Source organism: Solanum dulcamara, chromosome 9, assembly GCF_947179165.1.
Source record: "Solanum dulcamara chromosome 9, daSolDulc1.2, whole genome shotgun sequence".
Lineage (NCBI taxonomy): Eukaryota > Viridiplantae > Streptophyta > Magnoliopsida > Solanales > Solanaceae > Solanum > Solanum dulcamara.
Window position 1 is genome coordinate 9,630,918 of NC_077245.1, and position 13,697 is coordinate 9,644,614.

At 34.3% G+C, this 13,697-nt stretch overlaps 1 protein-coding gene across 1 annotated transcript; it reads right to left on the reverse strand.

The window, feature by feature from the left end:
• Positions 1-2,641: 2,641 nt before the first annotated feature.
• LOC129903513 (uncharacterized) lies at positions 2,642-4,357 on the reverse strand. Its single transcript, XM_055979076.1, has 3 exons — positions 4,352-4,357; positions 2,942-3,264; positions 2,642-2,864 (listed from the first exon to the last, which is right to left on the reverse strand). The coding sequence occupies exons 1-3, from the start codon at positions 4,355-4,357 to the stop codon at positions 2,642-2,644; spliced, it is 552 nt and encodes a 183-aa protein (XP_055835051.1).
• Between the last annotated feature and the right edge of the window lie 9,340 nt (positions 4,358-13,697).

Genomic DNA, 13,697 nt, shown 5'->3' on the forward strand with positions numbered 1-13,697 from the left:
GTGGGGTCTGGGGAGGGTAGGATGTACACAGACCTTACAAATACCTCACAGGAGATAGAGATGTTGTTTTTGAAAAACCATCGGCTCAAAAGTCACAGTCCCAATTAAAATAGAAAATAATATATATAGCATAACGGTACAAAAATGAAAAGCGATGCAAATTTACATGACAGGAACAATAACAAGAAAAATAACGATAGCAAAGTAATGTAATAATGTGATAATCAAAGGTAATAACAACGCAGCTATAAAGGCACGCCTAGACCTTTAACCACCCTAAACCGGCACACTGTCAGACACCATTCTATCCCTACTAGCCTTCTACTCTAATCCGTGACCTCCACTCCTTTTTATCTAAGGTCATTTCCTCGGTGATATGGAGTAGCGCCATATCTTATCTAATCACCTCTCTCCAGTACTTTTTTGGTCTACCCCTGCCCCTCCGCATAACCCTTAACTCCAACTGCTTGCACCTTCTAACTGGAGTATCAACACCCATCCTCTACATATGCCCAAACCATCTCAGTCTCGCTTCTCTCATCTTGTTTGCCACAGATGTCACTCCCACCTTCTCCAGGAATGAGATTCGCATTCCTGATCTTATCACTCTTAGTGTGTCCAAACATCCATCTCAGTATCCTCATCTTCGCCACATGTATCTTCTGAACATGAGATTTCTTTACTGGCTAGCACTCCACTCCATATAAAAATGTTGGTCTAACCACCGTTATGTAGAACTTACCTTTAAGTTTAGGTGATACTTTCTTATCACATAGAACTACAGAAGCAAGCCTCTATTTCATTCAAGCTGTCCAATGTGGTGCGTAACATAATCATCGATGTCCCCACTACTCTGGATGATGGATCCAAGATATTTAAAGCTTTCTGTCTTGGGGATAGGTTGAGTGGAAAGCCTCACTTTCATATGTTCTTCCTCCATCGCAACACTAAATTTGTACTCCAAATATTCTGTTTTTATCCTGCTCAATCTGAACCCTTTGGACTTCAGCGTTTGTCTCCAAATCTCCAACCTATCGTTAACTCTGTCCAGTCTCATCAATAAAATTATGTCATCCACAAATAGCATACACTATGGAACCTCCTTCTAAATAGACCGTGTCAACTCATTCATCACCAAGGCAAAAAGAAAATGACTCAGCACAGATCCCTGATGTAATCCCATCTCAACAGGAAAATGCTCTGAGTCACCTCCCACCGTCCTAACCAGAATCCTGGTTCTAGCATACATGTCATTTATCTCCTTAATATACATCATCGGAACACCTTTAGCATCCACACACCTCCAGAGAACATCCCTCCAAACTTTGTCATAAGCCTTTTCAAGGTCAATGAACATCATATGGAGATCCTTTCTTATTTCTCTAAATTTCTCCATCAATCTCCCGCATAAGATGGATTGCTTTAATAGTCGACCGCCTCGGCATGAATTCTAACTGATTTTCTGAGATTGACACTCCTCTCCTCACCCTCATCTCCATCATTCTCTCCCAAATCTTCATAGTGTGGCTTAGTAATTTGATACCTCTATAATTATTACAGTTTTGAATATCATCATTGTTCTTGTATAATGGAACCGTAGTACTCCACCTCCATTCATTGGGAATCTTAGCAGTCTTCAAAATAACATTAAACAACTTAGTCAAACACTCAAAACCTGCCTTGTCAGTGCTTTTCCAAAAGTCTACTGAAATCTCATCAGGCCGGTTGCTCTCCCCCTCTTCATCTTGCTAATAGCACGTTTAACCTCCTCAATCCTAAAATACCTGCAGTATCCAAAGTCTTGAAGACTATGATAGTACGCCAAATCACCCAAAACAATCTCTCTATCTCTTTTTTCATATAAGAGTCTGTGGAAGTAAGCTTGCCACCTTTGCTTGATAGAGGTCTCATCTACTAACACTTCACCTTCCTCGTTCTTAATGTACTTTACTAGATCCAGGTCGCGGGCTTTTCTCTCTCTTGCTTTGGTAAGTCTATACAATCTCTTATCCCCATCTTCCCCCCCTAACTCGATATATAGGCGTTCAAATGCTATCGTCTTAGCATTGGTCACCGCCTACTTAGCTTTCGTATTCTCCTTTTTATAAATATATTTAAGCCTACTCTTCTCCTCCTCATCCACGCACTCCAACCACTCCGTATAGGCAACCTTCTTGGCTTTCACTTTGCCTTGTACTACTCCATTCCACCACCAATCTATTTAACGACCATCAAAGATTCCTCTCGATACCCCTAGAATCTCGGTAGCTAATTTTCTAATTCAAGTAGCTGTCATGTCCCACGTGTTGTTCACATCCCCACTACTATTCCAGACCCCTAAACCAGTCAACTTCTCCCCCATCTCCCGAGAAAGGGTGGGAGTTAGGCCCCCCACTTAATCCTCGGGCGGTCATAAATGGTCTTTTTTCTCCTATTCCTCTTAATCTCTAAGTCCATCACCAAAAACTTATGTTGGGTAGTAATATTACTCGGAATAACCTTGCAATTCTTACAAAGGCCTCTATCAACCTTTCAGAGAAGTAGGTAGTCAATCTGAGTCCTAGCTACCGTGCTCCTAAAGGTAACCAATTGATTATCCTTCTTTATAAAACACGAGTTAGAAATAACCAACTCAAAAGCTTTAGCAAACTCCATAAGGGATACCCCGCCGCCATTCTTTTCCATAAAAACCAAAGCCACCATGGACATTATCAAAAACATCAGAAGTTGTACCGATATGATCATTAAAATCTCCACCAATGAAGATCTTTTCGATACTCGATATACCTCTCACTACCTTATCCAAACCCTCCCAAAAAAGCCTTTTGACTTCTTCATCCAGGCCCACATGGGATGCATACGCACTAACAACGTTCACAATAAGCCTGTCTATAACTAGCTTAATAAATATCATCCTATCACTGATACCTCCACTACATACTCTCTAAGATCCGCGCCGACAAGAATACCTACTCCATCCCTATCTCTTGAGCCTCCTGAGTACCATAATTTAAAATCGTGCACATCCCGAGCTTTGGAACCTACCCATCTAGTCTCCTCAACACATGCTATATTAATCTTTCTCCTATTAATACTCTTAACTAGCTCTATGAACTTCCCTGTAAGCGGCCCTATGTTCCACGATCTTATTCTCAACTTACGAAGACCCGTCTCCCTCTTACCACTATTTTCCCTCGGCTTCAACCCCAATTGAAGATATGACTCTAGTCCACCATCAGTAACCAAAGCCACTAAAATGATAAACTATAAAGTGAAAAATTGATAACAAATAAATCCAGAAAAACAAGCAACAAGATAAAAATTGACTGTATATAATATATAATAAGGAGACAATACCCACTAGTTAATAGGCAAATCAAGAACACTAAACACCAAGTGAAAAAGAAAAAAAAATAAAGAACAATAACTAAAACACTAATGGTAAGAATTAAGAAAGAAGAATAATAATCCAACTATCAGAAAGTGATACTAGAATATAAATGGGAGCACAAATAATTAGTTGAGGAGAGAAAAGATAGAATTTGGGCCGGCGAAAGATGTGGCGAAGATTCTGAAAGTTCGTCGGAAATTTTGAATCTCGTCGGAAACCACTGGATGTCATCGGAAATCAATGGATCTAGGCCAGATTTGAACAGATCTGGAAGTATTCAATGAAAAACAAGCAAAAAAAAGAAAGAAAGAGGAAAAGGAGAAAGAGAAATCGCTAAAGTTGCGCTGGAGAAAGAGAGAAAGAAATCGCAGGAGACAAATACAACCGAAGGAAAAAATGTGGGCATAGATTAGATAGAGTATTTAGAAAAAGGTAAAAAAGTAAAATTTTTATTGAAGAAAAGTCTTGCGGTAAGTAAAAATATTTTCCTAAAATTACATGTATATATCTAACATAAAACGAGAAAAAAATTTGAAAGCAGAAGGTTAGGTGAGGTAGGGTAGAATTTTTTAAAACATATATATATAAATATCTAAATTATTATTTGAATGAGGGGGGAGATGAAGTAAGAATTTTTTTTAAAAAATTTAATAAATAAAAATAAAAATAAAAATAAAAATTGGGGTGGGACGGGGGTATGGTGAGAGAAACTGGTGGAGTGAGGTAGTAAAAATATTTTATATTTTATTTTATAATTTTTTTGATCGAGAGATAGTAATACTTTAATCTTTATTTTTAACTAATTATAATAATTTATTTATTTAATTTGTTTAAGGTGGAATATTTTGTCCATGTGGAACGTGATGTGATAATTTTTCTAAATGAAAGAGAGAGTGTAATACACACAACATGATGAGAGTGAAATAAAAGAGAGAGATGTGTTTTTCAAACTAATACTACCTCCATTTCCATATTAGATGGACACTTTCAATTTTACACAGTGATTAAAAAATTATTAATATATTAAAAGAATTTACCATTTTGCCCTTTTATTTATATCAATGCAATATACATAGAGTATAGAATAGCTAGTATTGAGAATTGCTCACATTGAAAAGGTCATATTAATTGTAGGGGTAAAATAAGAAAAAAATTAATTAATTTCATCTTGATTTAGTAAGTGATCAAGCAATATAGGACAAACATATTTAGTAAGATGCTCATCTAATATGCGACGGAGGTAGTAAGTGATAGTTTAGGTATGAAACTCGCACTCTCAATAGTTTAGGTATTAAACTCAAAAAAGGGGAATAGTTCAGGTATATTTTTGACACTTATCTCTTTAATATATTATGCTAGATTGAAGTTGTTTGGGTGGTTTGAATCATTTTTTGACACTTGAATCTAGTCGGAATGACCTTGGAGGCCCTTATACTTGACTCCATTTGTCACATACACCCTTCTACTCACGTTTTTGCCAAACGAACCCTCAAACCCACTGAAACATAGCTTTTTAAATACTCTTTTAAACCAATCTGCAGTGCGTGACTTACAAACGAGCATATGTAAATTTCCACGTCATTTAAAAATTCCACATAGGAAATGACATGTTAAAACTTTTTAATTTCCTTTCTCTTCCAAACCCTTTCATTTTTCTTTCCTTTCTTTTCAATCAGACACTCTTACTCCTCTATAGTTCCGATTTTCCATATTGAGCACTACTATTTTTTCTGATTTTCAGAGCTTTTGAGTTTGCATTTCACTCTGTAGTTGTAAGTTTGTCAACTTAAATTCTCTTTTTTTTGTTTTGAAGTTGTTCTCGGTGTATGATTTTGGCTTTTGTTGTATTTTAGGATTTAGATACTTAGCAGAGGTTATTGTGAGATTTTTTGGAGAAATTTGCTTTGTTACATGCCTAATATCAGCGTAATAACAATTTGTAGAGGTGTTATGCTTCAATGGCATTTGTTGTGAATATGTTGTAATTCTAGGATTTTTTTCGTAAATCATCTTAACATTCTAGTGAATAAATTCTTTTTTTTTTTGTAAATTTCATTGGATATTGTTTTTGTTAGTGGTCCAATTGGATTATATCAAAATTATCATAGGGCTCTTTGTTGCCTTCTGTAAATAATTACTTAAAAACTAGGGCTTTTTATTGTATTCCGTAAAGAATTAGTCAAAATCAAATACGTGAAAGTATTCTTGTGACTTTGCACTTGTAGGCATGGTAACAATATGACTTCAACAATTGTAACACTTTAAATGCATTATGTAGGCTATTTTTTATCAGATCCTAAACTCAAGTATGATAATGAAATTTGTGATGTTGAAAAATAGAAATAGATGTGGATGATCTTCATATCATGTTTTTTCAAAAAATAGATTTGGGTGCAAAGTTAACAAAAGAGATGATTATTATATGTTAAATAATGATAAGGATGTTTTAAGATTTATTAAGAACTTGAAGGGTAGGGACTTTGTTGATGTTTATGTGGTACATCAAATTAGTACCCCTTTAATTGTTGAGGATGTAAATGAGGTGCAAGTGGCCCAATTGTTAACTCCGAAAAAGGCCACGCCCCCACCTACTGTTATAAATGGTAGGACAGATGTGTCTTCCCCTCAACCTAATGAAAATGATAAGGCTTATGTGTCTTTCCCTCAATCATCTGATGAAAATGTTAATGGGAATATAAATGAAGAACATCAGTCTAGGGTAGACAAAGAAAAAAATAAGGAGACTGTTGAGGACTTAAATGAAGGTGAAGGTTAAAGTGAAGGTGAAGGTAATGATTTTTCTTCCTACGATCTTCAAACTTCTGATGAATCTGATTTACATGTAGATGGTGAACAATCTGATTCTGAGTCACTGTTTGATGTTGATGAGAACATAGATGATAAAAGTAGCTTGGATGAAGAGTTTGTTGAAGTTAAAAAGTCAAACATTCAAGAAAAACTTAGTAAAAAAAAGCTGCTACAGTAAATGTAGAAGAAATACCCTCTAGCCTTGTAGGTATAAATGGTGATTTTGAAGATATTAATAAGAATAAAAGGGGGAGATATGAAGGAAAATTGGGTGGGGATTCCGCATATTTTGACCAATTCAAGGTGAAAAATGGGGTTGCTCCCTCGAAATTCTGATCTTCCTCCCCAATCTGATATTATGGTACCGGTATAGACCGAAATTCCGTTATGGTCCAATTCTGATCGGTAATAAATACCGGGACTTTGCAATATTTGATTGATCACAATTCTATATATTCCATTGACTATAGAAGTTCCCAGGGAATTCATTTGATAGCTCAGATCCTGATAGTAAAATTAGTGAAGATGAAGGGGAGCCTATTGAATCTGATGAGGTTGTAGATCCACCAGCTAGGAATGCAAGTACCAAGGTTTATTTTGACCCAACTATCAATTTTTTTTATTTCAGATGTATATGATTTTTGTGAACAATATTCAGTTTAGGGAAGTACTACAAACTTACTCTATTCAAAAAGGTGTAAACCTTAAATTGAAGCCTAATAAAAAGAAAAGAATCAGGGCAAAGTGTAAAAAGGGTTGTCTTTGGCATATTCTTGGAAGTGTTGAGGGCAACACTAGAAAATTTTATTGTGAAGACATATTTTTCTGTCTATAAATGTTGCAAAAGAACAAGAAATAAGCTATGTACTCCAGAGTGGATTAGTAAGACTTACAAAGACAGAATCATGAGTGAGCCTACCATCAAACTCCATCAAATTCAAGAGTTGATAAGAAAGGAATATGGACTATATGTTAGCAAAACAAGTTGTGGAAGGGCAAAAATAAAAGTTCTAAATAATCATATGGGTGATTTCAAAGAGGAATTTGATAGATTGATTATGTTGAGGAGTTGAAGTCTACTAATCGTGGAACTACTGTAACTGTTAGAACATCCAAGAATACAATTCCTTAAAAAACGATATTTATAGACATTTATATTTGTCTTGGAGCACTAAAAAATAAATGGAAGAAGGGGTGTAGAAGAATAATTGATTTTGATGGTGCATATCTAAAGAGTGTATGTAAAGGCAAAATATTGTCTTATATTTCCAAGGATGAAAATAATCAAATGTACAATATAGCATGGGCAGTAGTTGATAAAGAATCAAAGGATACATGGTCTTGATTTATAAAATGCATCAATCATGATCTGGAGCTGACACAAATTGGAGGTGAATGACTTACCGTTATGTCTGATATGCAGAAGGTATGTTACACTAATTTCTGCTTTTTTTTTATTCGTTGCAATTTCTATGTTACACTAATTTTCAACTATTTTTTCTATTTTTTATAAGGTCTTCACATAACACTTAATGATTTATTATCAAATGCTGAACTTAGATGGTATGCTAGACATATTTGGGCAAACTGGAAGAAGTAATGAAGAGGTGAAGAAAGGAGAAAAAAAATTGGCAGGTTGCCGAGCTCCATTTGAAGTTCGTTTACAAGCAAAACTTGATGAAATTAGTCTGTTGAGGGAAGACACTGTGGAAGCTTTGTTAAAGTACAACAAAGAGGCATGGTGTAGGGCATTATTCAAGAAACATAGCAAGTGTGACATAGTTGAGAATAATATGTGTGAGACATTCAATAGTTGGATCTTGACAACTAGATTCAAATCAATCATTACTATGTTAGAACAAATTAGAGTCAAAGTCATGAAAAAAATGACTCAAATGAGAGTTTTCTAAAAAATGGGTAACTGATGTGTCACTTATGGCTATGAAAGTTCTAAAAGAAAATGCTAAACATGCAGTTATTTGTGAGGTTAAATTTAATGGAGATACTGGCTATGAGATTCAAGATCCACCTTATAAACATGTTGTTAATCTGAAAAATAAGGTGTGCAGTTATAGGTCATGGCAACTGAAGGAAACTTCTTGTGCACATTCAATGACTGCAATACATTACAAGGATTTGAATGTTGAGTCTTTTGTTGAGCACTGGTACAAAAATGAGACATATCGAAAAGCCTACAATAAGTTCATTCAACCTATGATAAACATGAAGATGTGGCCAAAGAGCACAAAGCCAATCATTGAGCCACCTGAAATCACTGCTATGTTAGGAAGACCAAAAAGAAACAGCAGAAAAGACAAGGATGAGCCTAGTAAAAAGAAAATTGAAAAGGCTTCAAAAAAGGGTAGAAAAATAAAATGTTCTTTGTGCAAAATTTTTGGACATAACAAGAAAAGATGTCCAATTGGTGTAAGTTTTTATTTCAATTTTTCAACATTATTAATGAAATTTATATTGTCAATGCTTATGTATTCAGCTTGAAATATTGTGTATGCAGAAAAATGGATCCAGAATTGGAACTTCAACTGTAGGTATTGTTGCTGCAACTACTGAAATGCTCACCACTACTTCAGCAGCTTCTACAGGTGTAACTGCTAGTACTGAGATGCCCATCACTTCTTCAGCAGTTGCTGGAAGTGCAACAACTATAGGTGCTGCAAATATTTTTATAAATGTTAAAAGTGTTTCTCAACCAACAAGTCAATTCAGTACTCAATAGTTAACTACTGATGTTGGTGGCTCAAAGAGGAAGAGTAACACAGTTAAAAGAGGTGGTGCAAATCCTGGATATAAGAGGCCAAGAACATCTGATTTTGGTGTGCTATTTGGAGAAAATGATAGTGTGATACAGGGTAAGTATAATTATTTAAGGACTTTTATTTGATACTATAGAATCGCCAATCTATAACTGATAGTATTATTGTTTTTTATCAGTCTAGAACTGTTGATAGAGTGTTACATAGTCCTACATTGAAGAGTTCAGTGCCTACCAATATTGATCTTGGATACAAACCTAATGGACTATAGTGGAAGGATGAAGTTGCAGTTACTCAAACACAACTACAAGAAGATAGTTACAAAAGAGCCAACTCTTCTACAAATATTCATGCCACTATAAGCACTTAGTCCAGAACAACTCATGCCACACCAGAAACTCAGTCCACACAAAGCACTCAAGACACATAGTTTTTCACGGTAGAGACTTATATTTTGTCTAGCTTAATTCTCAATAGTTTTATGGTCTAGAATACTTTTCAATTGTTAACATATGTTTTTTGGTTTAGCTTAATTCCATCTGTTGTGTTAACTTGCTATGAAAAACAAGTTATTTTTGTTTTATCAATTTGTGGGGAAGATCAGAGTGGTAATTATAAGCCTTAAACTGAATATTTCATCATCATAGTATTCACATGAACAAATCATCACGCCATCTTAAATACAAAACATAAAAACCAAATGACAACAATCACAATAACACTGATATCAATACTAATGCTCGATCTCCCTTCTCTTCCATGCCTTCCATGTCTTCCTTGCCTTCCCTGCCTTCCTTGCCTTCCATGTCTTCCATGATTAGCATTTGTTGAGGGGCTATTCATGTAGTATTGTTCTTGATATGTAGGATGAACTTGGTATGTAGGATTAACTATGTCAGCCCATCGAAAAAATTCACATCCATTATCATTTGCATATTTTTGATAGCCCCAAAACATTCTTCCAGGATTAGTTGGTGTTTTTGACATCTTAAGTTCAGCAGGAAGTCCACAATAGCATAAACGAATTGTCATTGTGAAGAATAATAAATTTTAACAAGTAAAAAAATAAAGTAAAAAATTAACGAGGCCTGAATGACTGTGGAGAACAAGAAGAAATTTGGAGAGAGATAAACGAGAAGAAAATTGAAGAAATTTGAGAAGAACAAGCTCAACATGGTCTTAGGTAGTTTGGAGAAGAAATCTGGCTGTTATAGCTCCCAAAAATGACCGTTAGTGATTTTTAAAAGCCCTTCACGCTCCTAAAGTGAGTGTATTACACACACCTAAACTACTTTTGCCAAATAGGACGACAGGTCAAAAGAAGTGTTTAAAATATTGTGTTTCAGTGGGTTTGAGGGTTCACTTGCCAAAGACGTGAGTAAAAGGGTCTATGTGACAAATGAAGCCAAGTATAAAGCCTCCGAGGTCATTTCGCCCTTGAATCTAACATTTGGTAATTTAAAGACTATTTTTAAGTATGTCTAGCCTTTCTAGTTACTTTTATGCTTTGAAATTTATTTCTACATTCGAATGATAATGTTAGTGAGATCTCATGCACGTGTGGGACAAGTTTGCGTGGTTTACTTTTTGATTGAGATTAAGATAATAATATATATGCATAAATGGCTAAGTATAGTTATAAAATTATTTAATATTTTTTTACGTGATTCTTGAAATTTTTGTGCGACACACTATATTATGTACTTGATTTCTCGTGATATGTTGATTACAAATTCAAAACATACTTTCGATGGAATGGGTGAAATCACTCTCTTTATTTGCATTATATAAGTGAGATTGTAAACTTGTTTGATGAAAGGAATTTTACCAAAGTTCATGACTTTAGAAAATGGAAGTAAATAAGATGTTTACAAAATTTTGATATTGATATGATCATCTATCAAGGTAAAGATCGGACTCGTGGGTTTTACACTCCAATGTAGCATTTCTCATCCGATCAAGAAAGTGATCGTGCGTGTGGGTTCTACATCCCGGTGTATCGCTGGTGATCCGATCGAGGGGATGACCGAGCCCGTGGATTGGATACATCAGTGTACCATAGCCTAGCGATCTAGTTAGGAGAGTACGTTAGGCCTCGCAGATGGCATCCTGAGTGTATACATCACATATTGATATGAAACTTGAGATATGGACATTGAAATTGTGGGATAATATGACACTTGACAAGTTTTACAAAGATCCTAAACATGATTTATGTGACGGTGTTTCTTTACATGCTTGATAAACTACACTTTACTTGATTCATCTCTGTTGCATCTTACAGTAGATTCTTGGTAAACTATTCATTTAATTTATCTTTCAACACTTGAATTTTTTCTTCATATATCTCTTGCCCCACCATAAGTGATGGTTATGACATATATCAGAGTATTCAAATACTCAAGCATCATTTTTTAAAGGCATAATACATAACCGTGCCATTTAACTTGGCATCAACTAATATTTATGCCCTCTAATTTTGGTTGTGTACAAGCAGACACTTTAACTTATATAAAATTTAACAAGCAAACACATGCATCCTACGTAGCATTTTACATGACAATTTATATCCTACATGTATTATGTCACGTAGGACGCATGTGTCTACTTGTTTAATTTTATACAACTTTAAGTGTCTACTTGTTCACATCCAAAATCGAATGGCATAAATGTCACCTGAAGCCAAGTTAAAGAACATATTTTTATATATATATATATATATATATTTTAAAATGATGTTAGGTCTAAAAAAAAATCAAATACAGGATGATCAACATACGAGTTAGGATTTTTGTAATTTTATATTGTGAGTCCATTTTGGAGATCATGGGTTCACAGGTTATATGTTAGTTTTTATAGCGCAAGCTAGTCTCACAATTTTATTATTCTACTCGTAGCATCATAGAGGCTCCATGGATACACTTGAACTATTTTGGGTTAGTATGGGTGCTTGAATGAAGTTGCTAATGGCATTTATGTTTATGACTATTTATAATATTGATTATTATTTCACTTTATTCATTTAAATGTTATCACTTAAATAAATTTGATCATGTGGATGCTAAATGGGTATGGATTACTGTTAGAAAACTGTATTGGAAAATATTAAACACTAACAAAAACTTCTGAAAGTAATAAAGACAGAATCTAGAATAAATCTGGAAAAAAATAATAGTATATGAAAAATTATTGTAAGAACAAAAACAAAATCGAGCCCACTGAATACACAGTGTGTCCTTAAGAAAATTATTCCCCTCAAAGTACCCGATGTTTTGGAATCTTTCCTCCCAGGATAGAACGATTTACTCACCAAAGTAGAGGTACTGCAAATTTTGGTGACTGCGAACCACTCGAAGGCTGTATATCACACGATTTTAGGAAGTGCAGAAAGAAGAAAAAGAAGATGTTATTTCAGAAATTTCGTATGGAACATTCACTGTTTGCACCTTTTAAGAAAATTAAATTAATCCGGGAAAGAAACGGGTCGCGAGTCAAGATTTTTCCACTTAATTAATTAATTAAATAAATAATATTAATTAATTAAAATTTAAAGAAAATTTGGTCCAAAAAGATTATCAATCAATTGAATCCGTAGCCGTAGCCGTACCCGAAGCCGAAGCCGTAGCCGAGCTAGCGACGACGACGACGGCGACGACGGCGCGAGGGGAGACCCTCTTCTTGACCCTTTAGCAACATGAAGGAGTGCTACTTCTTTTAAGAAGAAGACTTTTCCTTTCCACCACCTATGTGGGACCAAAGTTTATTTAATAAAGCAAGAGAGAACAAATCATTTTTCTCTCCATTTCTTTTTCCCTCAATTTTCCATTCAAACTATCAATTAAACCCAACAATTACATTATTACGGTTTGTTCGGTGCAAGTTGGTAGACATCCGTTTGGTTACTGGTTAGAGTAATGCAAGTATTAGTTATGTAGGAATAAGTTATGCAGGTATTAGTTATGTAGGAATAAGTTATGTGGGTATTACTTATGTAGGAATAAGTTATGCAGGTATTAGTTATGTAGGAATAAGTTATGCAGGTATTAGTTATGTAGGAATAAGTTATGCAGGTATTAATTATGTAGGTATTAATTATTAAAGTATTACTTATGCATGTATTATTTATGTAGGATGTAGTTATATAGAGGATATAATCCATGAATTATTGATTCGTTATCTTCATACACACATATATATTGGCACATGGAATGTTTTTATTTAATAAAAAAAGTAACAAATCCATTAGGTAAAAAAAAAACACTTAAAAGTAAATTATTGGACAAGAGCAAAAGAAAAGGACTTAAACTAATTAAGACGTAAACTAAAATGTTGAGTTGATAAACTAATTCGAAGGTCTTGATAAATGATGAAAAATATTTAGTTGAAATATTAAAAAGTAAATTGATAGAGGTAAACATGTAATTTACTATTTTAATCCATGTATAACTAATACTCTCATAACTTATTTCACCTTTTACCCTGCATAAAATTATACATAAATTTTCTCATAAGTTATATGAGTATTAGTTATGTAGAATTACAAAAATACAATCAAACACCGTATAAAATCAATACAAGAATAACTTTTATACAACATTTCAAAACACATCAATTAAACATTGTATAAATTGAAAACATGAAAATCAAACATGGTATAAAATTAATACATAAATTATCAAATCATTTACGTATTAACTTTGCCCTTATACAATAACCAAACGGCC

What these genes read in the sequence shown, in the direction of transcription:
- LOC129903513 (XM_055979076.1), bottom strand. An exon ending in GTCGGCGCGGATCTTAGAGA is followed by an intron (nt 2,865 to 2,941) that starts GTATGTAGTGGA and finishes GAACGTTGTTAG; the next exon opens with TGCGTATGCATCCCATGTGG.